Source organism: Panulirus ornatus, chromosome 30, assembly GCF_036320965.1.
Source record: "Panulirus ornatus isolate Po-2019 chromosome 30, ASM3632096v1, whole genome shotgun sequence".
Lineage (NCBI taxonomy): Eukaryota > Metazoa > Arthropoda > Malacostraca > Decapoda > Palinuridae > Panulirus > Panulirus ornatus.
The window spans coordinates 9,894,321-9,920,129 of record NC_092253.1 but is presented as its reverse complement, the minus strand read 5'-3'; the positions used below and the strand labels follow the sequence as shown (position 1 = coordinate 9,920,129).

The window sequence follows — 25,809 nt, the reverse complement described above, 5'->3', positions numbered from 1 at the left end:
TTTATTAAAGATTTTCGATTTAGATTTCATGTCTACTCTGAAGGACCCGGGGAATTGAAATTTATCCTAGTTTCCCCACCCTTTCGGTAGGCCCGACTATACTAGACTTGTATTCCACTGTAAGAGAAAAGAATTAGTAGATGGATCACTGAGATAACCTTTTTCTTCAGTCGTAGTACAGGAAAGAGAAGAAGACATATTCCATACCTGTAGAGGAAGACGAAGAGGCTTATCGATTGGGCGGGTTGGGGGTTCGATGTTGTCCAAGGCTTCGAAAAGGGTCATATACTCGTAGGGGCTGCCCTTTCGTTCGATCTTCTGTTTCGTCCACCAGCTTAAGTTATCTGACTTTTCCAGCATGTTGTCGCCGTAGAAACCAGAGATGGGCAGTATGGGTACGTTGGTGGGGTTGTAACCGACCTTCTTCACGTAGGCTGACACCTCCTTCTTGATTTCGTCGAAGCGAGCTTGTGAGTACTTGGGTTCAGTGGTGTCCATCTTGTTTACTGCCACGATGAGCTGTTTGACACCCAGTGTGAAGCACAAGAGAACGTGCTCACGGGTCTGTCCGTTCTTAGAGATACCAGCTTCGAACTCTCCAGTACCAGCAGCAACAATCAAGACAGCACAGTCGGCCTGGGACGTTCCCGTGATCATGTTCTTGATGAAGTCACGATGGCCGGGGGCATCAATGATGGTGACGTAGAATTTATTGGTCTCGAACTTCCAGAGAGCGATGTCGATAGTAATACCACGCTCCCTTTCAGCCTTCAGCTTGTCCAACACCCAGGCGTACTTGAAGGACCCCTTGCCCATTTCCGTGGACTCTTTCTCGAACTTCTCAATGGTACGCTTGTCAATACCACCGCACTTGTAGATGAGATGACCCGTGGTGGTGGATTTGCCAGAGTCTACGTGGCCCACCACCACGATGTTGATGTGGATCTTCTCCTTACCCATGGCTGGCACTTGGTTCACCGAAACTTACGAACTGGAAAAAGAATGTGAACATCAGTAACAAAGATCTTTGTGATAATACTATACATGGCAGGAAACCATTGGATTCGTTTTCAGTCAGTAGATTAAGACTGGATTTTGTCATGAACGTTTAGCTGATATGTACCAATGGGTCGAGCGAGCGAAAGTGTGAAAGACATATGTCAGAGTTCAATATTCTTTGCAGCCTGATATGTCGTCTACTTGACACATGTAGAGGAAAAATGAGGTAAAACATATGTAGTGGAAGGTTGAGGGTTGGGTGATAGAAAGTGAGGTGAACTGAGACAGTAGTGCCGATGGCTTTTTATTAAAACAAAAATGGATTGTGATAAATAATCCTAGGCTACGTGTATCGTAGTCTTGGAATTAACTTCTGAATAAGGTGTTTTAAGATTCTTCGGTTGGTGGTTATAACTTGCCGTTAGTAATCATAACAGTTGATAGGCTGCAGGCCTTAAATAACCTTAACCAGCCAAACAACGGAAGTTAGAGTTAATGCGCTCTGGTAGTGTGGTTTAAGGAGGTAGGTAGTAAACTGTGGTTATGAAAGTTGTTTGATGAAGCAGGAAGCTAGAGTTTGAGGGAATTTTATGTAGGGGCTGAAGTTAAAGTTTGCGGATGTGGGGAAATATCTGCTTGAAAGTATTATTATTATTATTATTATCATCATCATCATCATCATCATCATCATACTGAAGGCGCCAATAACGGAACTAAAGTCCATCCTGAGGCGAGGCCTTGAGTGAAACATGAAAAGCTTGGAAAAATGTATGAGTCGTAATAAAGTAAATGCGAAGGGAGCCTATGGATAACTTTATTGATAAATAATCTGTGAATAACGAGAACAGACATCAAATGAAGTCATAAAGATTTTTGAAAGATGCTTGTCATTGTTACAATACTTGACGAAGGTCTGAGAACGTGGCATAAAGATTTGGATATTAGAGTGCAAAGCGGTTTTTAAGAAGCATTTTGGGGAAATTTCGGGATATGAACTCTTGATTACAATAGGATTATGATATATAAACAATAGTCTTGTATTTCTAGGTCAATTTTGCGGGTACTGTTTATCTACTTATATTCGCCTTATGACCTGTTTCATTACCTTGAAATAATATTTGGGTCCATAATATGAAAGTTGAACATTTCATGGGGTGGAGTGGTATGAGACATATCTTGGGGGCTGTATAGTGATTGCAAAATATACTTGGATGTACCGCATACACATTCATTATTTTCGTGTAAAACAAATATTAGAATTAGGCGCCAAAATGGTCGTGTAGGGAATAAAGTATAAGAGAACTACCAGCGGGTTTGAAACGTGAGGTAAAAATGGAGGAAAGTGTCTGCTTCGAGTCTTTCCTTAAAGGGAATCGTCCGATATGTCATAGAGAATGGTGCAACACATTACTAGAGTGTATGCCACCATACTTGAATTTTAATGCTTAACTTGTGGAAGCTTCTGATGTAAGAAAGACGTAGGAGGAGGTTGTGGATTGAGTATAGTATGATACTGTTCTTCCACAAGACGAAACCAAGAAATTGAGATTTTATTACCGTTTCCAGTCGAACGTGGAGAACAGATTTTCATCTTTTGTCTCAAGAGGAAAATGGGCGAAATTACGGTACTGGTGTGCATATGCTAGTACGTATGTACATGTCTGTGTGATTGTGTTTTTGTGTGAATACGGGAAAATGGGTGTGTTTGTCTGGATGACAAGAGTTGAATTTAGCCTTTCGGACACCCTAAGCCAATATTTCAAAACCGCTAGATACATATTAAAACTCTACTAACCTTACGGTAAAATGGACCAATCGAGTGTTGGTTATTAATCCCATATGTTTCCCAGTTTTAAATACGGTATTTCTTTTTTCAAAATAAATGTCCATGACGGAGTACATAGCTTTAAAAAAATTGTTGCCACACCCTTAGCTGACGCCCCAGACAGTGGCCCAGTTCGTCTTTCCGGAAATTGAGCTCCGTTTGGGTGTTTGAGGGCGCAAGTATTTGTCAGTCCCATACTAAACAATATCTCCAATCAAAATCATTTTGTTTTTACCAAAACCGCCATACATATTGTCGGTGTCCTTAAGAGAACCCCCTATTGATTGCAGTGTTAAAGGTCATAGATTCAATGTCACAGATCTGCTGCCGGTAGGAGCACCGCTGCCGGTCGCACGACGCTATGTCTGGTACCGGAATGATAAGGCAAAAGTCGGCCATGGGCCAGCACTGCGAGCAGTGTATGAAAATCAATATGTCTCGTTGTCTCGCCTGTACACATGGCTAGATGCAGCATCTTGGCTGATGAGATTAATCTCATTCCTTGTGAAGCAATATTTTGGCAGGTGTTTATCCCGAGTCAACTTGCAATTTGCTGCAGTGACAGATGACATGAAGGACTTAAAACTCCTGTGGCATTTCAGTGGCAGAAAACTAAAGCTGTAAATGAAATTAATAGTTTATGAGACATGGGCTTTGGCAGCCATTGGATAACTTTGCCCTATTCATTGGTCTTGGAGACTTTTAAATGCACTTTTAGTCAGTGGTGACTTTTCATACAATTTAAGACATCGTTGAAAGTCATGGGAGCTCTTAATGAGATAAAGCGATCATTAGAAGTGGGATCAGCAGTTGCAGTAGGTAGTGTCTCTCGCATTTACAAAAATAGGTTCTTTTATTTCATATGTCAGTTCTTGTCATTTTCTTGAAGCTTCCTTGTATGAATTTGTATTGGCTGAGGTGATGGTTAACGTGCTAACTGAAAGGCTTTTTGAAAGTCATAATAGATGAGTTTCACTTTTATTGTATCTTGCGATTTTTGAAACTGTCATATCTAGAAGTTTCACTTCTATTGTATCTTGCGATTTTTGAAACTGTCATATCTAGAAGTTTCTCTTCTATTGTATCTTGCGATTTTTGAAACATAATATTTAGAAGAGTTTCACTTCTATTGTATCTTGCGATCATTTCCATATGGTACATTGTTAAACTTCCTCTGACCTATTTCGGTTTTCATAACCGTAGCTGGGCGCTGTCACGGACAGTAGTTTTCGGTCTTAAGAATTTGACCCTGATATGTTCATATGGTTGAAAATGATTACCTGAGAGGGGCAATCCCCTTCCTAGATGTCATTAAAGCATCGATATCTAAGATTATATTGATCACCCATGATGTCTTTCTCTTCATTTCCATTATCGTTCTCTCCTAGCTACGATTTTTTTTTTCTATTCTAGAGACATAGAAGCAAAAAAAAAAAAAAAAAGCCTTCGGCATAGATATATATTGATTTTGTCCAAGTTCTTCAAGACAGCTCGACGAAAAAAATGAGAATTGGGACACGTATTCCTATCTCTGATTCTAGCTTGGTCTTCACATATGATGCTAATTCCGTGTCAAGTCTTTTCCTACTTTCTCATCAATTCCTTCTTGTTAGTTTCCTGTCCATACCGTACGATCTCTACACCTTCAGATCCGCGCTTTTCCTCTGAGATCCTAACTCCTTTCCCTGCATGGAAACCATAAATCTTTATAATTGTCATCTGTTCTCTCCAGTTGAACTTCCTCGTCCAGTTCATATATTTCCCCCCCTTCCTAATCATGGAGTTAAAGTGGCATTCGCCGCCCATGGGGTGAGGGAAGGGCGTGTGGTGCGAGTAAAGTTGCTTGCTGTATAGGTAGGGCGTGGTGCTGGCTAAGTTGCCTTGCGCGCGGGCCCCACCTCCTTCCAGACGCTTGCAACGTCTCTGGTCTTTTCTTGGTTAACCTTGTGACCCCTTTGCCTCTGCAGTCAGCTTCGTTTAACTTAAGTTTGATTTGTCAGTTACCCAATATTTTTTTCCTTGATATAGATCCATCTTTATTGTGTTATATAACAGACGAAGTCGTAATCATTTCTTTTGTTCGAAAATTTAACTTGTCATTCCTTAATCCATATGAACCACATTTGTCCCTTGATGAGAATCAGTTACATAACACGTTTAAGTTACTGGGCAAGACGTATTTCCATTCTTGAAGCATCTTTGCTCCTACGGTAGATCTATAGCAAGCAATAGGCTGCTAATGAACCCTTGTTGGAAACCTGTCGAATTGTAAAACACGAAGCAGTAGTGAACGAAGAAATACTAGATACCGATTCATCTGTCTGTCTGTCTGTCTGTCATCATGAGAACAAGAGATTATGTCAGACTGCGACACAGATCCGTTCCTGAGCTAGGTTAGGGTCAGTGAGAGATAATCTTGACTTATTATTGTTTAAGGTCATGAAGATCAACATTTACAAAAATAAAAAACACCGTTATTATATGATGTAACTAAGTGAATCATTTATTTGTATCAGCCTCAGAAACTAAAGAAAGGTCTGTGGGGAAATCACCGATCCATTTTTTTCACGATTAGAGATAATAGTCAAGAAAAGGAATCCATCAAAGTTTCAAAAATTAGTTGAACTTGGCTTGAAGTCTCACGATTAATACACTCCCTGAGGAGGTAAGTCAAATTCAGTGATGGATGAAGATTTCTTTATTCAGGATCGTAGATATCTGAACTGAATAGATATAACGAACAATATCATAATATCTTCATTATATGAGGGGCTGCGTTGATTTGGTAAGGGATATAAGCCACAGTGCTTGGGTCCCGAATGTTTACATTATATTTACTGGAACACTACTAGGGTTTTCTGCTTAAAGGTTCTTGTCGAAAATAATTCATTGGCACTGATGCTTATTTACTCAATGCGTCCTTAAAAAAAAAAAGAAAAAAAAAAACTTGCAGAGAACAAGAGAATCGGAAATCGATGTCATATTGTGAAAATGCTAAATATTTCTCAATTACATAGAAGGTTGAAATTTATCATACATTCTAAAATGCATCGGAGGCCAAAATCATCCTTCATGAACGGGTTTGACATATTTTCCCAAGACATGACGACACGAAAGTGTGGAAACAAAATGGTGCTTAAAAGTTGGTTATTCTGAAACTTCGGGTAATCAGTACGTTGGCTGTCTTTACAAAGACTTGAGAAGACCACTTTTTCCGATAAGCTCAGGGATTAGTTCTGTAAGCTGAAGTGTCAGCCAATTTAAGGTACAGTACATCACTGTCGTGATAACCCAGTCCATTAAGACGTGATTTTTCTTTACTCCACTTCCAACAGTCCCAAGAAACTGACATGAAAACTGCCAGGCGAGGAAATAACAGTGTCGATTTGACCCTTTCTCTTTTTCACCTGCCAAAACATTATTGACCACCTCTCTCACTTGCCAAAAGCATTTCATAGACATTTCACCTGTACGATAATAATGGTATTGCTATATTGGCCTGGTAAACAGATTATTCTAATAACACTGTGGAAAAAAGAAAAGAAAACCGCGAAAGTTGTGGTGAAATGGTGGCTATGTTTGGTTGGCCGATCAGAGGTCTCAAGGCTTGACACCGTCAGAGAGAGAGGTGTTGGCACTGTGCCACAGGCGACACGTGGCACAGGTCGTTCACTGGCAATTGGTTGTTGACCTGTTGGCTTTAAATTTGACCGTGAATGTCAGTGGAGTACGAATTCACATAAACTGGTAGTTTCATGAAAGTATCAGGTATATTACTTCATTCCAGTGTATCGTAATCCATTTTGTTGAAGTTCCTCACGAAGACCTGGCTAGCTTACAAGTGCCATTCGTTAATGCCCTGAAGTTAGTTTATAGTTTACAATCAGCCAACACAAGTCACTTTCCCGTGGTTCGTTATCAAAGAAATGGCCATCTGGCTATAGGTCGGGTATACAGAAGCACGCGCTGTGGCAATACACTGCAGTGGGTCACCCGTGAACTGCATTGCAGGTGTGGTCCCTCCTTGCTAGACCTCATTATGAGGATGTCCGTAGAGCTAGTCCAAGGACTTTGTCCCCATCTCCTACGAGCTTTTCCACTTTGGATTAGTTTCCCTTTTCCGGGATTTTAACTTTCGAGGAGTGAAGCAAATACTCCAACTGGTAAACTCTTCGTCAAGAAAGTTAGGTATTTCAGAACCCTTCCACGAAGTAATCTCACACTAGACACACACCGGGACTCCCCATGATCCTGTTTAGTCAGTCGACAGTCGTAACTTATAGGACATTGTAACTCGTCCATGTCGTAGCTTATAGGATATTATAACTCGTCCAAGTCGTAACTTATAGGATATTGTAACTCGTCCACGTCGTAACTTATAAGATATTGTGAAGTAGTGACGCTTTATTCCACTCTCAAAAGTCTGTTGAACTATATAACGGAAAAACTTAAAAAGAAGATTCCACAGTCTTGGTGTTTCGGTGTCTCGTAGTACATCGGGTAAAGCGCCCCTTTCACATTAACAAAAACAAGAGCACAGTAAGATTACGTACCAGGTGCAACTATTCGATCACGAGTTGATTTTATTTCGATGTAAAATCCAGCTGCTTCATTAAGACGCTGAACTATCAATTTAGCCAGTTGGTCTTAAATCTGTGTCAACAAAAAGTGTTTATAATGTTTTTGTTTGTCTTAACGATGGAATAGCCTAGCGCGTTACATTAATTTCGAACCCATTTTGAAATGCGAAAACTTCGTTATGGCACATATCCCTTCACCACCTCATCATTTCTTTATGGAAACTTTTCCATGTCAGACCTTAGGTAGTTATTTCAATGACAGTTCTCTGTGCTGTCACGTATTGCCAACCACCCTAGCCTAGCTGATGATAAACAACGCCATCTTCGCAATGATTTTAAACCTAAATCAAGGGTACGCCTTGCCTTGGCTCCTGACTGGGGTTCACACGAGAAGTTAATCCCTGAATTATTCAGGTATCATCGCATCATTCAGGTATTTTTCTCTTCATTATGAATATGAAATGCTCTGATATGAGTCTTAAGAAGAAAAAAGAAAACTACCTTTAATGGTAATGTAATCTAAAATGCTTCAGAACTGAAAAAAATGTGTCAATAGACAAGCATTGACACAGCTCGTGAAAGGTTATGATAAATTCGACAATGAAATATGCCGGGTCTTGATGGCTTCCTTTAGATGACCTAGCTTACGTACCCAACATTATTATGTCATGTCAAATACGTTCTCCTACAGACATTATTCCAAGGGTTAAACATGCAAACATGCAGGGAGAACGTGCATGATCTTTGAATAATCGTCAACACCAGAAGAATGTGTAGTAAAATATAAAATCGGATTTTGATAACTTGACCTTGATGGCCTTAATATTAGTACCTTAGCAGTCGATAGCCAAAAAGTCCGACCAAAACGATACTAATCCATCCATTTTCTTATGTTTATTATGTACTATAATTCGTGTTAAGATCAGATAATATACTAAACCATGTTATTTCTACAGGGCGTTCAACACCTGAAGTTCCCTTGATCCTAAACGAATCAACCAATATACAAGTATTGAATAAACTAATATGCAAATATTGTTACCCTAAAGCCTAGATTTTAGATTTTGTGAGCCTTGATATCAGGGATTATGAACACGTTGTCTCATATTTAACAGGGAAAAGCGAATTAGATTTTTTGTACATTTTGTGACCAAGCCGTGGCTTTCCCTACATTGAAGCTGTGATAGCCAAAAACGGTGTGTTGAATATTTCACACGTCAGAGTTTGTATTATGAATGTCTTACAACCATGAATGACGTGAACGAAAATAACTGCCAGTCGTGAACGGTACAAAGACCTGGCAGTGAAGACTTCCTCTGCAAAGGAAGCTAAATGCAGATGGTGGTCGTTTCATGTTATACAGATACGGCATAACATACTTAATATGATATACTCTGATATGATCAGATATGCTAAAGAAGTTAATTTTGAACCGGGAGATAAGTATATGGTCAGATATGCTAAAGAAGTAACTGAACCAGGAGATAGTGAGCTTAAAGAAAGGTATATGGTCAGATATGCCAAACAAGCAACTGTGAACCGAGAAATAATGAGCTTGAAAGAAAATGAAATTATGCCTGGTTCCAGAGAACACCATGTTTGAACGCTGGTCAGCTTAAGTGATGTAGACACAGCAGTTGGCACGGGAGAAACCACTTCATTTTTCAATTGGTAGTGCATAGGTATTTGTCTTGGTCGGCACGAAAACTGTCTTTCCTCACCTCTGTGAAGGTCTCCCTTTAACCTTGGAATCAATTGAGATCTGATGCTGTGTCTGGTAAATTATTGATCATTCCGTCGAGGTTTATACTAAAAATAAGTTACTGTCGATGTACCATTACCCAAACTGATTTCTAAATCAGGTTTCGAGAAGCTGATAATTATAACTTATTCGCTCGGCAGGAATTTATTGAAGATACCGCTGATTACTTTAGTAATCTTCGGAATAAATATATGTTCCATTACAAAAAAATTAACGCTTCATTGGCTTTATCTGACATGCACACTGGATGTGGATAGGGAGCTGTGGTATCGGTGCATTACACATGACAGCTAAGAGACTGAGGTTGAACGGATGCGGCAATATGATGTGTATATATGTATATGTTGATATGTATATGTATGTATATGAGTGTGTACGGGCGTTTATGTATGTACATGTGTATATGAGTAGATGGTCCATTCTTCATCTCTTTCCTGACGCTAACGTGGATAACTGCGATCAAGTATATATCAATAATATATATATATATATATATATATATATATATATATATATATATATATATATATATATATATATATGTGTGTGTGTGTGTGTGTGTGTGTGTGTGTGTGTGTGTGTGTATCGTCGCAATCCTTGATCAAGTTCGTAACAGAAAAATCCAATTAGTTATTCTATAGTTTTCCTCAAGTCCCCCTCCCTGGGAAAAAAAAAGAGGAGGGAAAAAAAAAAACATGGTGTGACTAAGCCATCCTGCAGAAAATTCCTGGAGGCGCCACTGCGGGGAGATCAATGGCGTGCACGTTGGCTTCCTGGCCAGAAATTGCCCGCGCGAGCACTCCCATCTGGCACTTGTTGCCTCCGGTTTATCAGCCGTGTGCACCTCTCCCATCCATATCCACCCAGCCTCACCTGAACTGTGACCGTTTGTATGTGCTTTGCGATACGATTCCGTGGAAAATTATTGAGGCGGCAGAAATTCCGCAATGATTAAAAATGTCACCAGTGATGGAGGACGACTTCGTTCACGAGAAGGAACCAGAAGAAGTGATGCAATCAATTCGTCGTCGTATCTTGAGGAGGTCCAGGAGGACCGGTTTTGAACTGGCATATTGGTGGGATTCGACCCACCCCTTTCTCGAACGATCTTTTGCCACCCTAGTTAACTAGACAGTCACAAAATCAGCAGTGGAACGACACACTAGGAGAGGACATAGAACAAGCATGGCTTATATTGTCAATGAAGCTGTAAGCTGATTGGAAATATCGTGAGTAATGCAATGTCTCATGCGCACTGGAAGGCACCTAGCTCCATGATTGGAAATATCATGAGTAATGCAATGTCTCATGCGCATTGGAAGGCACCTAGCTCCAGTCGCTGAATGGCTCAGCAGCGAAGGCAAGCAAACGTTAATCAAAAAGAATATACAAGTAAGGCTGCCATTTCAGCAAAAGGTAAAAAACTGGAAATTAATAAAAGAACGAAAAAGATGGACACTAGAAATGCCAGTAAACACCTTCAATATCGTTGTAACAAGACTCTAGTTGCAATTACAAGAGTAATTGCCATTTATTTCAACATTAAAATAACTAGGATTACACAAAATATTTTTGCCAACCTTTACCTGCAAATGGTGGTCACAAATTTGTCATTAACATAATGTAGTGTATGTGGCGAGACCTCTGTGCCAGAGCTCATGAACATCACATGAAATATGATCGGTCAAGAAATGGAAGAAAAAAAATTTTCATTGAAAAAAAAATATTTTTTGATAATTTTGATAATGAACATCTAGAATGGTCGTCATAAATATGACAGAGGCACAACAACCTAAAATATACATTCTTAGGTTGTTCTAAGACCACATAAAACCTTTTAAATGGCCTATTTAAAACTTAATGAAAATATTGTGACCATATCGAGTCTAGGTATGTTGCACACCAAGTCTCAGCGAGTCAATCAGCCCTACAAGTGGAGGAATTGCTTCAGGTGCTGGGAAGGAAAATAACACAAACAATATGTCTTCCTCCAATATGGAGCAAAACATAATTAATGAGGAGTATCATGATAAAAAAAAATCATTCATCGATAAAGCTGACAGTAAAATAAAAAAAAAGGTGTTCATAGAAAAGGAAGACTAAACCACTATAAGACATTGCAAGAGGAAATGAAAAGTAGCATAAAGCAACCTGACAGTAAGAGGAAAGTCAACTAGACAAAGAATTAAAGGACATGCATGTAAACCAGCCAACCTAACTGGTTTTATATATATACATATATATATATATATATATATATATATATATATATATATATATATATATATATATATATATATATATATCAGTAATGATCGCAGAGAGACATGGAGTACGATATGTAGGAAGCGGGGAGAAACAGAACGTAAAAAGCTAGTGTGTGTGTGTGTAAACTGAGACCAGGAGTTTCAGAGAGAGAGAGAGAGAGAGAGAGAGAGAGAGAGAGAGAGAGAGAGAGTTCTATATCGTCTTGGCAGCCCGAGGGTGCAAAGGCTTCCTTCCCCCCTTGCTAAAAATACTGTCGGTGGGACAGTGGCACGCACCACATGGTCTAGCCTAGAGCGAGACAGTCATTGATTTAGCCACCAGCCAGTGCCAGTATGGCGGTCAGGAAGCCCTAAAATCTACCTTACATCTACTCCTACCTTAATGAAGTGGGCCTAGTGGTGGTCAACCTCGTTGCACCATTGCTGATATATATATATATATATATATATTTTTTTTTTTGGCTCATTTAGTTTCTATTTCACCTCACATTTTTATATACATAGGATGAGTTGAGACTGTAAGAACTTAGGAGAGATAGCTTAAAGAGCATTTGATTTTTTTTTCCTCGAAATAAACTGACGTTCTAGCTTATATAACTTCCAAAGTTCACTACTTCGGTCGTTTTATTCGACTGTTGGTCGTCCAGTACCAATCATCATCTGTTAGTAATTTATTTTAAGAACTGGTTACAATATGGTGTCTGCATTAGTACATTGCAGGGGGTTGTAAAATGCAACCACATGTCACTCCCCTCGGCCACATTCACCCCTGGCGGGAAAGCCGGCATATGGAGGGAGTACAAGGTTACCCATTTTTATTGATAGACATATCTCATCATGGTTGCATAACTTTGGATCATACACGCCAACAGATCCATGACAGATCTTGCCGAGTGGTTCTCGTGGATTGATCGGCGTGACTTCCGGCGGCTGGCCACCGACCATTTTGCAAGTGCATAATTTCCAAAGCCGATCCGTGACATTAAGCGGAATTTGCACATTTCATTAGCACAAATACCACACTTCACATCGAGAGTAAGCAGGGTTCTCCACTTTAGTTGGGCTAGTTGGTGCGGTGGGTAAAGGTGGGTCGTACCTGGTCGCCGGCTTGGCAGAGAGAGAGGCAGATGACAGTTCCCGGCCCTGGGACACGGCAATCCTGCATTAGAGGGGCATGGCTATTACCTCCCCTCACCCTCCCTGCCAAAAAGAGGGGTCCCACGGGTATTTCCCAACCTAGAACCATTATTCATGGCTATAATTTTATCCCAGGATAGCAAATTTTTTTCTCATTTTTTTGGTATAGTTTTTATCATGTATTGATGTGTCGTTTGTTAATGTAAGAGGGATTTTGGGTTTGTCCTTTGGCCGCCTGGCAGGGAACAGCCGCAGCAGACGACACCCAACATGGCTGCCCCCATGTCCCGTTTGTTTACAAGTGGTTACTTCAGCCGGATACCCGAGTTTATGGGATGTCTACCCCAGGTAATGTATATATGGGTATGTCCGTCATTGCAAATGTATGAAGGTAAGTTTCTACAGTGTGGGGTCGCTGTTATATAGGTTGTCAGGCGGTAGTCACATGAGGCGACCACTGGCAAAAATAGATCGAGATGACCATTGCAGATTTTTTGACAGCTGGAAGCTAATGTTGGGCTGATGCCGTGGTGGTTCTAGAATGATTTATCCTATGACAAAGAAATGTAGTATTTTACATGAATGGTATGGTTTTTGATTATAAAGGTGTCAAGTCATATACGAGCAGACCATAGCTAGAAATGCAAGGGGTATGAGTGCAATGGGTCAAGCGAGTTATTTTTCTCAAATGCCTTTTTCCAGAAGCTTTTGCTTTAACTTTAGTACCTGTTATTGTAATTAATGCTGTTGTAAGTAAGCATGATATGCCCCAAAAAACGAATATTTTTTTTATAAAGTGTCATTGACAGATGTTATGAAGTAAAGTTTTGAAATCTAGATAATATATGAGATAGATTAAAAAAAATTATTAGGGTGAATAATGTTTCAGTAAGCTTGACATTTTGCTACTAGTTATGCTATGGTTGGAATCAATTAAGTCTATTCATGGATTTTGTTATCAGTAAAATGTATGCAGTAAAGCCGTTTTATATTTGCGTCCAAAACAACCTGTGATATTGAATGATTTTGTTCTGCAGTGACACTGTAGTCTATAGAGAAAATAATTTCAACCTGAGCATTAAATTTTCATTAACAATAGTAGATCAGGTAAAGTTAGCAATGGGTACGCATATCAGGAAGAGCGTAAGGTTAACGTTAAAGTAGGTGAGATGTAAAAATATCATCAACTTATGAAATCCTTACCTGTCCTCCTTTTTTTTGTAGGCAAAGTGGTAGAGTTTTGCCAGTAGTAAATCTATCCTGCCAGGGATTGCATGGTCACATGCTGTATCACTTTGTTGATGTCTAGCTCCAAATGTGCGTTATAGTCGTAAGTGTGTCTGGTATATTTCAACGAGAACATTACACTGAGATAAATCTTGACGGGATAGTTAGGTGAGGTTTTTGGAGGTCTGTGTATAGAGGTTTTTGGAGGTTTTTGTATATTTTTTTGTGTAAAGAATGAGGAATCTACACTTACGGAAATCAGCACAATATTTTCCTTGTTATCTTGCTATTTTTCATTATTTAATGTCGTACACAAAATATAGTGTAATTCTCAAATTCATGCTTTTGAGCTGGTATTATATTTTGAAAAAATTACACTAGCATTGCAGAAAAAAATAACTTGTGAAGCTAGAATACTTTTACCATGAATCACCATGACATTTTCCTTGTTATCTTGCCATTTCATTTTTTAATGTCATATGATATAGTGTAATTCTCCGTCATGCTTCTGAGCTGGTATTTTATTCTCAAAAAACTACATGAGCATTGTAGTAAAAAAAATCACTCATGTAAAGTTAAAATGCTCTTACCATGGATGATTGTGTGATTGTAGTTTTTATCAGTGAATGAGGCCAGTATGTGGTGTGAGGTGGTTTGATCAAGTAAGTAGTGAAAGGGTAAGAGAGATGTGTGGTAATAGATAGAGTTTGGTTGAGAGAGTAGATAAGGGTGTGTTGAAATGGTTTGGATGCATGGAGGGAATGAGTGAGGAAAGGTTGACAAAGAGATTATATGTGTCAGAGGCAAAGGGAACAAGAAGTGGGAGACCAAAGTGGAGGTGGAAGAATGGAGTTTTGAGCGATCAGGGCCTGAACATACAGGAGGGTGAGAGGCATACAAGGAATAGAGTGAATTGGAACGATGTGGTATACCAGGGTCGATGTGCTGTCAATGGATTGAACCAAGGCATGTGAAAGTCTGGGTAAACCATGGAAAGATATGTTGGGGCCTGGATGTGGATAGGGAGCTGTGGTTTCAATGCATTACACATGACACCTAGAGACTGAGTGTGAGTGAATTTGGCTTTTTTTGTCTCTTTTCCTGGCACTAACTCACTGAAGCAGAGGGTAGCAATGCTGTTCCTTGTGGGGCAGGGTAGTACCAGGAATGGATAAAGGCAAGCAAGTATGACTATGTTCATGTGTATATGTCTGTGTATGTGCATATATATGTGTGTATATGTTGATATGTATATGTGTGTGTATGGGTATGTTTGAAGGAATAGTGGTTCCTACAATATTGTATGGTTGCGAGGCGTGGGCTATGGATAGAGTTGTGCGCAGGAGGGTGGATGTGCTGGAAATGAGATGTTTGAGGACAATATGTGGTGTGAGGTGGGTTGATCGAGTAAGTAATGATAGGGTAAGAGAGATGTGTGGGAATAAAAAGAGTGTGGTTGAGAGAGCAGAAGAGGGTGGTTTGAAATGGTTTCGTCACATGGAGAGAATGAGTGAGGAAAGATTGACAAAGAGGATATATGTGTCAGAGGTGGAGGGAACGAGAAGTGGGAGACCAAATTGGAGGTGGAAAGATGGAGTGAAAAAGATTTCGAGTGATCGGGGCCTGAATGTGCAGGAGGGTGAAAGGCGTGCAAGGAATAGAGTGAATTGGAACGATGTGGTATACTGGGGTTGACGTGCTGTCAGTGGATTGAACCAGGGCATGTGAAGCGTCTGGGGTAAACTATGGAAAGTTCTGTGGGGTCTGGATGTGGAAAGGGAGCTGTGGTTTCGGTGTATTATTATATGACAGTTAGAGACTGAGTGTGAACGAATGGGGCCTTTGTTGTCATTTTCCTGGTGCCACCTCGCACACATGAGGGGGGAGGGGGTTGTTATTTCATGTGTGGCAAGGTGGCGATGGGAATGAATAAAGGCAGACAGTATGAAATGTGTACATGCATATATATGTATATGTCTGTATGTGTATATATATGTATACGTTGAGATGTATAGGTATGCATATTTGTGTGTGTGGACATGTATGTATATACATGTGTATGTGGATGGGTTGGGCCATTCTTTTGTCTGTTTCCTTGCGCTACCTCGCTAACGCGGGAGACAGCGACAAAGCAAATAAATAAATGGGCATTTATGTATGTATATGTGTATGTGAATGGATGAGCCATTCATCCTCTGTTTCCTGGCGCTAGCTCTCTGACATGGGAAACGGTAGTCAAGGATAATGAAGATGATTATTATATTTCACTGGTGTTGAAATACCTCAGGCTTTTAGCAGGTGTTCCTGCTGGGTTGTTGGAGTGGTGTAATCTAGAGAGGGATGCAGAAATACATTACACAACAACAAGAATACTTTATTGGTTATGGTACACAAGGTGAAATAGTGTAGCAACCCTCTGGTGCTCTAGGCTTAATAATTCTTTGTTCATATAAGTTTCAGTTGAGTGTAATGGTAATTGATTTTATGTAAAAATTCTCAGCCTTTTTAATTACAAACTTCATGTTTTGTATCACTTTCTTGTTACAGTATTTTTAGTGTCATGTTTGTAAGTTTCAAGGTCAGGTAAAATTAGAAGATAAAGTGAAATACCAAATAAGAACTTTCTTTCTTTAACAGATATTTTTTTTAAGCTCCTCTCTTACTCTAATTGCATATCAAAAGGGTTATGCCACATTCCCAACCACCATTTTTCTTTCAACACACAACATGAGCTTTTCCCTATTTTTGTGTACACCATGGACCCTCAGTTCATTTATACCCTCAATCACTTTAACATCTAGCCATGAATTGAAGTCTTTTAAGCATTGAGATTCAGTTCCTAGCATGAACCTGCAAAGATGTTCACTCAGATCCATCCAAAATGCACTACTTTCTTCTCCATTCCTCTCAGTACTAGATATATAAACACTGAAAATTATCCACTTCTGACCTAAGTTCCTTGCACTCTGTAACATGGTCTCCCTGCTCATTCCTATTAAGGCATGCCATCCCTCCTTTTGCACTTGTCATTTCACTAACCCCAAATCTTCATTTCCTTAGCAGATGCATTGGGATGTATGAATGTCATAAATTTGCTCCTGTACAGAGGACATAAGATAATGTAGAAGTTTTTTTTTACCACTTAATACATTTATTAAGGTACTCATATACAGTACTCCAATCTGTCAGTCATTACTTGATATATTGTGTTGATTTTATAATCATGCTAACCCATTGGAGCCATCTAAACAAACATGAAACACACCCACTAACGATTGTATTTTAAAACTAACACACTGGCTGCTACATTCATTAAAGTCTTACTCTTAACCCCATGTCTCTATCTGTCCTTCTCTTTCAAGTAGAAAATATTAACTCCTTGAATAGAACAAAACCAGTGAAAACCACTTGATTCAGATTCTTAAGGATTTATTGACATTTGATATGAAAAGCATTAATTTCTGTTGCTGTTTCAATCTTGTACATTAAGAATACTGTATCATAGAAAAACCTAGATTATTTTATTTTACTGTGATTTGATACATTTTTGCTATATTGAACATTTGGTATTGAGTTATATTCTTCATATCCTGATAGTTGATAATGTTTTGCAGTTTCCAGCATGCAGTTTTCATACAACCACCACAGCATGCAAGTATCCCAATTGGAAAATGATTAAAGAAGTAAAGAATCGGAAAGCAGTGAAGGAATTTGCATTTGAAAGAATGAATATAAATGCACTCCGGAAGAACAAGATCATTCCTCAGGAGATTAAGGTTTGAATTGCTCATTTTGGTCACATGTTGAAGAAAATTTGATTAACTGTCATCATGACAGTATGACTTGAATTCATTCTGTAGATGTAACTTGACTCCCTTCATGATCCATGCAGTTCCTGGAGTATTGATTTATTTCCAGTGTTTTCCAGATTCTTAATATTTTTCCAATGAACACTTTCAGAGACTACACACACATGTGTTAAGATCAGTTATATGAAATGAAAGATTGATGAGAGAAATTGATTGTGGATGACCATGAATATGTTTGGTGGCCATAGGGTTTCTGTTCTGGACCTGATTTTTCCTAATTTTGCCCAGGGTTTTGCAGAATGATGTAGCATCTATGATAGTACTAGAATTTATTTGAGGTGATCAAAATATTTGGATTTTGATACTGCATTAGTATTTTAAAGAAGGAAATGGCAGTTTAGATGAAATTGCAATACATTATTGACTTTGTGTATAGTTCTTACAGATTGTCCTCTTTCTATTTCTGTGTAAACTTTAACTTCATGTTTCAGTTGGATACAAAGTTGAAATACTTGATCAGAATAACTTGGAGGCACTGTTAGGTAAACTCCTGTGCTGAGTGAAGTGAAAATCTTTTGAGAAAATTAGTTTTGTCTGTAAACTAAGAATATTATATGTAGTAGCTCATCAAACAAGAAATTTGAAAACTACATCTCAAATTATGATCTGAATACAGTAATCAGAACTCTTTGACTGGTATTAAGAGGACTGTAAATGTTTGGTTTTGGGAAAATGTTGATACAAACTTAAGAATCGTTAGTAAAACAGTCTTGAGACTGCTTTAGGTTTAAGAGGACATTATTTACGTTAAAGCTTGTATGCAGGAGCTTGATTAGTAACAGCAGGTTCATAGAGTTCATAAAGAGGATCAGGTTGTTGTTTTTTCAGAAAAATATAGAACTGAACTTTGGCTTCATATGATGCCATAGGGGTCACATGACTGTTGATTCATTTAAAATTTATATATAGCAAATTTAAGTTTTCTAAAGCCCCTGGGCATGCATATTGATTTGGATAAAGCTTGTAAAAATATCCAAGTACAGTGCATGGAACATAATGAGCTCACAATGTATAAGCATTGCCTATTTTTTCACGTAGTTTGATCATGTTGTCACTTGTCATTGGTTGATAATAATATAATAGCAGATTCACATGTTGACTGATTTGGCAGGAAGGGAAGATGAGACATTGTATACAACTAATACACTACCTAGATCTCAGATGAGATATTTTCATTGAATATAGCCAATAAGTCTAAGACCTGGTTTGAATGATAGAACTACTCTGGGAGTAACTGTGCTATTTTTCTGTCATCATCAACTCCATTCCCAATTCCATGAAGTGGATCAGGTACATCTAGCCTCAAAAATCACTCAGCTTTTCCTCAACCCATGCTCTGTGTGTTTAAGCAAAACATACTTTCACACCTGTAAGTGTGCTCTTTTGATAAGTTGAACAAGTCATATATGCATTATATACTTTCTTTTTTTTTAAGTGTGCTTGACTGTAAAGATAACAGCTTTAAAATGATTCTGAGCTGAAGTGAAAACAGAATGGTATTCAGAAGGGAAGAGTTTCAAATTTATGAAGCTACAAGTCAGTTGACAAAAGAAGCTTGTAAATGTCTCAATAATATAAAGCATTTGTGAGCTACACTATCACACTTTCTACAGTAGTCTTTCCCAAAGTTGTCATTATAGATCCCCAGGGGTCAATAGAACTATGCAGGGGGTCGATAAATGTAAAGGGGTTAGCGGGACTGATAGTAATCTAGGAGTTGGAAAACTCTAATTTTAAAAGTTTGAATAGTTAATCATATATGAAATAAAGGAAAGGCAGAGCAAGTTTCTACTCTTCTTAGAATAAGATTGAAAACTATGACCTAATATTATCATCAGGCCAATCCATCTCATTAAGGTTTTAGACTTTTTAGATTAAAGGTATTTTCTATATGCTAGTTTTGTTCTACACTTATTCAGTTTTGCTTATTTTGTTTATATATATCCCTGGGGATAAGGGAGAAATAATGCTTCCCATGTATTCCCTGCATGTCATAGAAGGCGACTAAAAGGGGAGGGAGCGAGGGGCTGGAAATCCTCCCCTCCTTTTTTTTTTTTTTTTTTCAAGGAACAGAGAAGGGGGGCCAATTGAGGATATTTCCTCTAAGGCTTAGTCTTTTTGTTTTTAATGCTACCTCGCTAATGCAGGAAGTGGCAAATATTTATGAATTTATTAAGAAAGTGGTGACTGTGTTGTTGATTGGTTGTATATATTCATTTTATGTATGGATCAGGGTTAAGTGTCTGAGCATTTGTAGCATGCATGCATAGTACTATTGTAATATGTGTGTTTGGGGGGAACCTCCCTTGTATTTCAGTTTCTAAAAGATGGTACAGAAGAAGGAGCCAAGCAGGGAGTGCTCATCATCCTTGAAGGCTCAGGCTAGGATGTCTAAATGTGTGTGGATGTAACAAAGATTAGAGTATGTTTTAGGAAAGAATCCCGGATTTTTTGGCTTTGAATGAAACAAAGCCCAAGGGTAAAGGGTACAAATGGTTTAGAAATTTGTTAGGAGTCAAGTCTGGGGTAAGTGAGATAACAAGAGCTAAGGATGGATTAGCATTACTCCTGATGTAGGAGCTGTGGGAGTGCGTGAAAGAGTGAAGGGAAGTAAATTCTTTACCAATGTGGGTAGAAATGAAAGTGGATGTTGAGAGATGAGTGATTTTTAGTATTTTTGCATTTGGTCATAAAAAGAAAGATCATGAGATGCAAGTGTTTGGAGTGGCTGAGTGAGTGTGTCAGTAGTTTTGATGTAAGAACCCAGATGTTTGTGATGGGTGATTTGAATACAAAGGTTAGTAATGTGGCAGTTGAGGGTACAGTTTGGGGGCATGGGGTATTCATTATTATGAAGGGAAATGGTGAACAGCTTGTGAAGCTGTGTGCTGAAATAGGAATGGTGATTAGGAATATCTGGTTTGAAAAGAGGGATGTACACAAGTATGAGGGTAAGAGAGATGGTCAGTGGGCATTATTGGATTACATATTAATTGATAGGAATTTAGAAGGAAATATTTTTTGATATAAATATGCAGAGAGCCAGCTGGTGGGATGTCTGATCACTGTCTTTTGGAGGCGAGGGTGAAGATTTGTGGAGGTTTTCAGAAAAGAGGAAAACAATGGCAGAGAAGAGAGTGGTGAGAGTAATTGAGCTTGGAAGAGACTTTGATGGAGGCATACATGGAGATCTACAGAGGTTATATGTTGAGAAGATTCTGCATTAGCCACTATAATATTAAGATCATGAAGATGACTTTTTATCTTTAATGTTCTGAAAGAAATTGGATATCATTCTTCACCAAACTATCAGTTTGGTAGGTATGTATATTTGCTTGTGTGGACGTATGTATATACATGTGTATGGGGGTGGGTTGGGCCATTTCTTTCGTCTGCTTCCTTGCGCTACCTCACAGACGCGGGAGACAGCGACAAAGCAAAAAAAATTTATATATATATATATATATATATATATATATATATATATATATATATATATATATATATATATATATATATATATATGCACTTTTTCTTTTCCTTTCACTTCCCCTTCTGTATTTTCATTGTTCCTCTTTAGGAAATTTACATGTGCAGGATTTTATCAAATGATATGATCAGGCATCTACAATTGCTTTTATGTTGAAGACTGCCAGCTTGATGTCTCTCCAAACCTTACCACATTTTTAGATTTCCACTTTCTACCTTCCTGCCTTTTTTCCCCATTAAAAGAGAAGTTAACTAAGTTTCTCCTCAATAGGAAATAGCAGACAAAGAGATAGATGCACTGCCTCGCAATTCCAGTATCTCTAAGCTACATAAGCGCTGCATGCTCACCTCCAGACCCCGCGGCCTTGTTACAAGGTAAGTGTTCTCAGTTACATTTTTTCACCTTTTTAACTGTTTCATTGCTCCATGCTGTATGTGACATATTATGAAGATAGTCATGCTTCACCATTAAACTAATGTTTGAGCTACTATAATGAAGATTTGTGCAATTCTCTGCAGATTTGGGTTATAGTTTTATAATAAATTTTTATTATATAAGACTGACTTCTGAAAAGTACTTCATATAGTCTGCTTTGGAATTTGGGTAAATGTTTGTCTTTTAATTTTGGATATAGTTTATGGGCATTCTTGGTTAGAGATAATATCCATAGTGTCTAATCAGGTCCTTTAATTTAAATGGTTTTAACTTAGAAGCAGATGAAGAGGAAAGTGAGGGACCAGAATAGATCCTGCTATTTGATTCTTTGAAGAATAGGGCAGATCTGGTCAAGACTGCCAACTGTAGAAATGAAAACAGGAAAAGAAAAGTCCCTTTATTTTCATGAATAGAAGATAGATCTGCTGAAACAAAATAAAGTTTTAGATTTATATTTGAAAGTAATGATAAGCATCTTTTCAGCTGAGCCTTCAGATTTATATCTTGCTATCATTGAAATGTCTTCTAAAACAGATTTTATTTGTAAATCTGCTTATTTATGTATCCATCATCATTACCTACATTCCCAGTTTCTTGGGAAGGATCAGATACATAACTGTCTGATCATGTTTACCAGTATCTCTTGTTAAAAATAGTTGTAGGCACACCACTTTCTGCCACATAACTTCTTATGGGGAACATTCACAGAACTAAAAGACTCCAACCCCAGCTCCATAGGTTGGCAAAAAAAAGCAAGGGTGCTTAGCTCTTCTGGGTGGATTTGCCTCCTAGCTATGTATTCTTTTTTGTCAAAGAAAGATATGTATTTAGAGATTTCCCCCAAGAGTTTTGCAAGGTAGTGAAATGGTAGTCCAACAAGGAAAGATGAAAGTACAGAGACCCATGGCTTGTAGTCTTAGTGAACTTGCAGTTAGATTGGATGGATATATCAGACTTTAAGTTAGGCCTCCCTTTTCGAGAGGATCTTGCAGAAGCAGAACTATGGACTTGTCACAGTTGTTGTCACATCATCAAGAAGAAATTTATACCCTCCAGCCATTCCTTTTCTTATCATACTGAAGCTAAGTTAAGGGTCAGTTTTTGAAGGATAACAGCACATTTGTGGATTGTTTAATGAGCAAAGTTATTTTAGTTCTCCTCACTAGTTGGATATAACAGATCATGTTCTTACTGTAGCAGCATTGAAGAAACAGCTTAATGAAGCACTTTTTCATACGTGAAGTTTGCCACATTTTGGCGGAGAACTCATTAAGATCCAGCGCTATGCTGTTTGAGATGATTGCGGAATTATCTGCTATCAGGTGAATTCCCTTATTGGAAGTGAATCCTTATGTGGATATCCGTACCTCAAAGATGAGTGCTTTATTACTGCATCATGTTTTTGTTCGATTTTTAGTTCATAAGTGGTAGGAGTCAATGCCAGGACCTTAGTTTGGAAAGTTTGCATTCTAATGACCTTTTTATCTATGATAAAGGTCATCAAGAAAATGACTGTTATATTGATTAGTTTTCAGGGCTTACCCTGAAGTGGGCAAAACAACTCTGTTGCCAGAGGGTACTCACCAATGTGCCAGTTTCCTTTTAAGATTACTGAGTTAGAGCATTAGGAAATTTTTTTTCCAAAACATGTTGAGAAGATAGCTTGGAGAATGCTTGAAAGATGATCTTTTATGTAATGTTTTCCTTTCCTCTCAGAGACTATACTAAGCAATTTAGAAGTTTTCTCAGGCTTTTCTATGGTATTCCAAAGATCCTGAGGAACTGAGTCAGGTTTTTTCTCATTTTAAAAGGATTAGGCCAACAGGGCTGATTGATGTCTCATGTAAGAGAAATGTACAGGAGCCTATGGACATGGTACTTGACATTGTTTCTAGCCATATGTAGAGCTAATTGAGATCCTTTATTCTAAGTTTGAGCTGTCATTATCTATATGGGCAATGTGCTCTGAAATGTTTCATATAGTAACCCAGTAACCTTATGCTTTATAGCCAGAGGATCAAGTAGAAGTTTTAGTACAGTTCATATATAGTGGCTTGCTGTAGGATTCCACGTAAGTCGGAAGATCTCATGTGAGAAAGGGTTAATCCAAAGCTCAATGCTTAAAATGAAATGGTTAAATTTTGGACTCCCCCTTCATGTTTTTGCATATGCCGTCCTTGAAAGAGCATGGGGCAAATTGCCATAAAGGGTAAGCTTTTCTTTAGTTCTGTTCTAGAATTATTTATGAATCTGTCCTTTTGTGCATGGATATGCTTTCATATGTCAGCAGTGGCTTTGTCTATGAGTGAAAAATATAGGTTTTGAAGGACTGAAAATCATTGCTCTGCCATACGTGGACCCCCATGAGCATCTCTCTATCATCTTTTCCATTCTTTCTCCTCTCTTTTTTGAAAAGCAGTTTCTTGATTCCTGACTCATATTCCAGTCATCAGTAATGAATAGTGGGAGCTGCCTGCTTCCTTTCACCTCACTTTTCATGTTATGACATAGAAGAGGAGCGCTCTATGGCTTTTAAGTCAACAAGCATTTGCTGGCCTTGTGTGATTCTTGATGGTCAAATGAGATGAATCATGATACACCTCGTTGTAAGTAAGAAATTGATTTAACACCCCATCGCCATAGTACTCTTTTAAGGTACGAATGGCTCTGCTTATGGTAGAATTATAGTTTTTCATCCTTCAGACTGTTCCCTCCCCCCAGCATACGCAATTGAACTTGGGGTTTAGAGCACTGATGCCCTTTAATGATAATGTGTAGCTTAGAAGAGTAATGCATGGCCATTATTTCTCCCATTGTAACCAAATGTCCAGTACCGATTCCTATGAAGGTACTTGAGACATCAAGGCTTGCAGTCTTTCTTGCTTGTATACCATCTTACAGACTTATGCAATACTATTTTGGAAGCTTTTCTTATGCATTTGTGAATACAAACTCTATGTGTAGTGCACATCATACAACATACACTATTTTGTTTTCTTCCTAGAAAAAGTTATGGTGATGAACATTGTACAGTCTAGTCTTCCTTAAACTGACTTGGTTGTTACATTCATTGGGATTATCAAACTCCATCAACTAGAGGTTACATTAAGTGAAAGTCACCTTTAGTAAGGCTTTATCTTTATCTGATGTTAAAACAGTATACTCTCATCAAAGAACTTTTCACAGAAAAGGAGTCCATCCCATCCATGCTGCTGAATGTGGCACAGCCTTGGAGCTGCAGGAGCCTTGGGAAAAAGGGTCATAGGGACACACCAGGAATTTTTCAGAAGGGGTTCTTAGGGTGATAATGAATAAATGAATAATTGCATTAAATTGTTTTGTACCATTGATTCCACTGTGCAGTTTTATGTTTTATTGATTAACATATACTCTTAATTGAGTTATTCTATTCTTCTATTATTCTATTCAATTTTTTTTTTTTTTTTTTTTTTTCAAAAAGAAGGAACAGAGAAGAGGGCCAGGTGAGGATATTCCCTCAAAGGCCCAGTCCTCTGTTCTTAACGCTACCTCGCTATTGCGGGAAATAGCGAATAGTATGGAAAAAAAAAAAAAAGATATAAATGATATACTCTTCCTTCATTTATTCTAGAATTTTTGTTTTCAGACTTCTCAGAACATTTTATATTTGGAATTTTATTGGCACATGGTTGTCTTAAAACTTTAAATTGGTCATAATTTGCTTTGTGTGTACTGCATCTTAACTCATGTACATGTCTGAAGTGTATATTATTTCATCCTTCAGCTTACTTTTCTGCATATCATTTGATTTAATGCTTTTTGACTCGCATATCCGTAAAGATCTTTGTAGAATACATTCCTCATATTTGTGTATGTCTCTTACAGATACAGGCTGTCACGTATGGTATGGCGTCACGAAGCAGATTACAATAAACTGTCTGGTATCCAAAGAGCCATTTGGTGATGCATCAGGTTTTGTTTAGAGCTCCATTATTTTACATATGGATCTGAAAGATGAAGGTGAAGGTTTATAATGTTATTTTGTTTGCAGAAGAGTAGACTTTTAGTCAATGAGAGAATAGCTATTTCAAGTTTGAGTTAAAATGTGTTCATCATATTTCATGGTACATTCAGCAGAAACATAAAGGGACCTATTATTTTTTGCATATCTAATGTGGTTATTGCAGTAGTCATAAGTATATTACACAAGTGAAATGTTAATTAAAAATTGCAAATAAA

At 38.2% G+C, this 25,809-nt stretch overlaps 2 protein-coding genes across 4 annotated transcripts in view; one reads left to right on the top strand and one right to left on the bottom strand.

The window, feature by feature from the left end:
* Positions 1 to 12,634, bottom strand: part of LOC139758404 (elongation factor 1-alpha-like) — a 17,406-nt gene extending 4,772 nt beyond the window's left edge. Inside the window, exons 1-2 of one of the 2 annotated variants that reach the window (XM_071679773.1) lie at positions 12,530 to 12,634; positions 208 to 991 (exon numbers count right to left, since the gene is read on the bottom strand). In XM_071679773.1, the coding sequence (XP_071535874.1) occupies positions 208 to 960 (753 nt within the window). In that variant the 5' untranslated portion in view covers positions 961 to 991; positions 12,530 to 12,634. Of the gene's footprint in view, positions 1 to 207; positions 992 to 11,811 lie in introns of both variants that reach the window. The other variant, XM_071679774.1, reaches the window with a different exon arrangement.
* On the top strand, positions 11,801 to 25,809 carry mRpS14 (mitochondrial ribosomal protein S14). Of its 2 annotated transcripts, none has more exons than XM_071679776.1 (5): positions 11,801 to 11,820; positions 12,813 to 12,918; positions 17,412 to 17,573; positions 21,427 to 21,530; positions 25,456 to 25,809. In XM_071679776.1, exons 1-5 carry the CDS (start codon positions 11,816 to 11,818, stop codon positions 25,532 to 25,534), a joined length of 456 nt encoding a protein of 151 aa, XP_071535877.1. In that variant the 5' UTR covers positions 11,801 to 11,815; the 3' UTR covers positions 25,535 to 25,809. The 2 variants fall into 2 exon arrangements, with proteins under 2 accessions (XP_071535877.1, XP_071535876.1); XM_071679775.1 differs by lacking the exon at positions 11,801 to 11,820 and adding an exon at positions 12,593 to 12,657.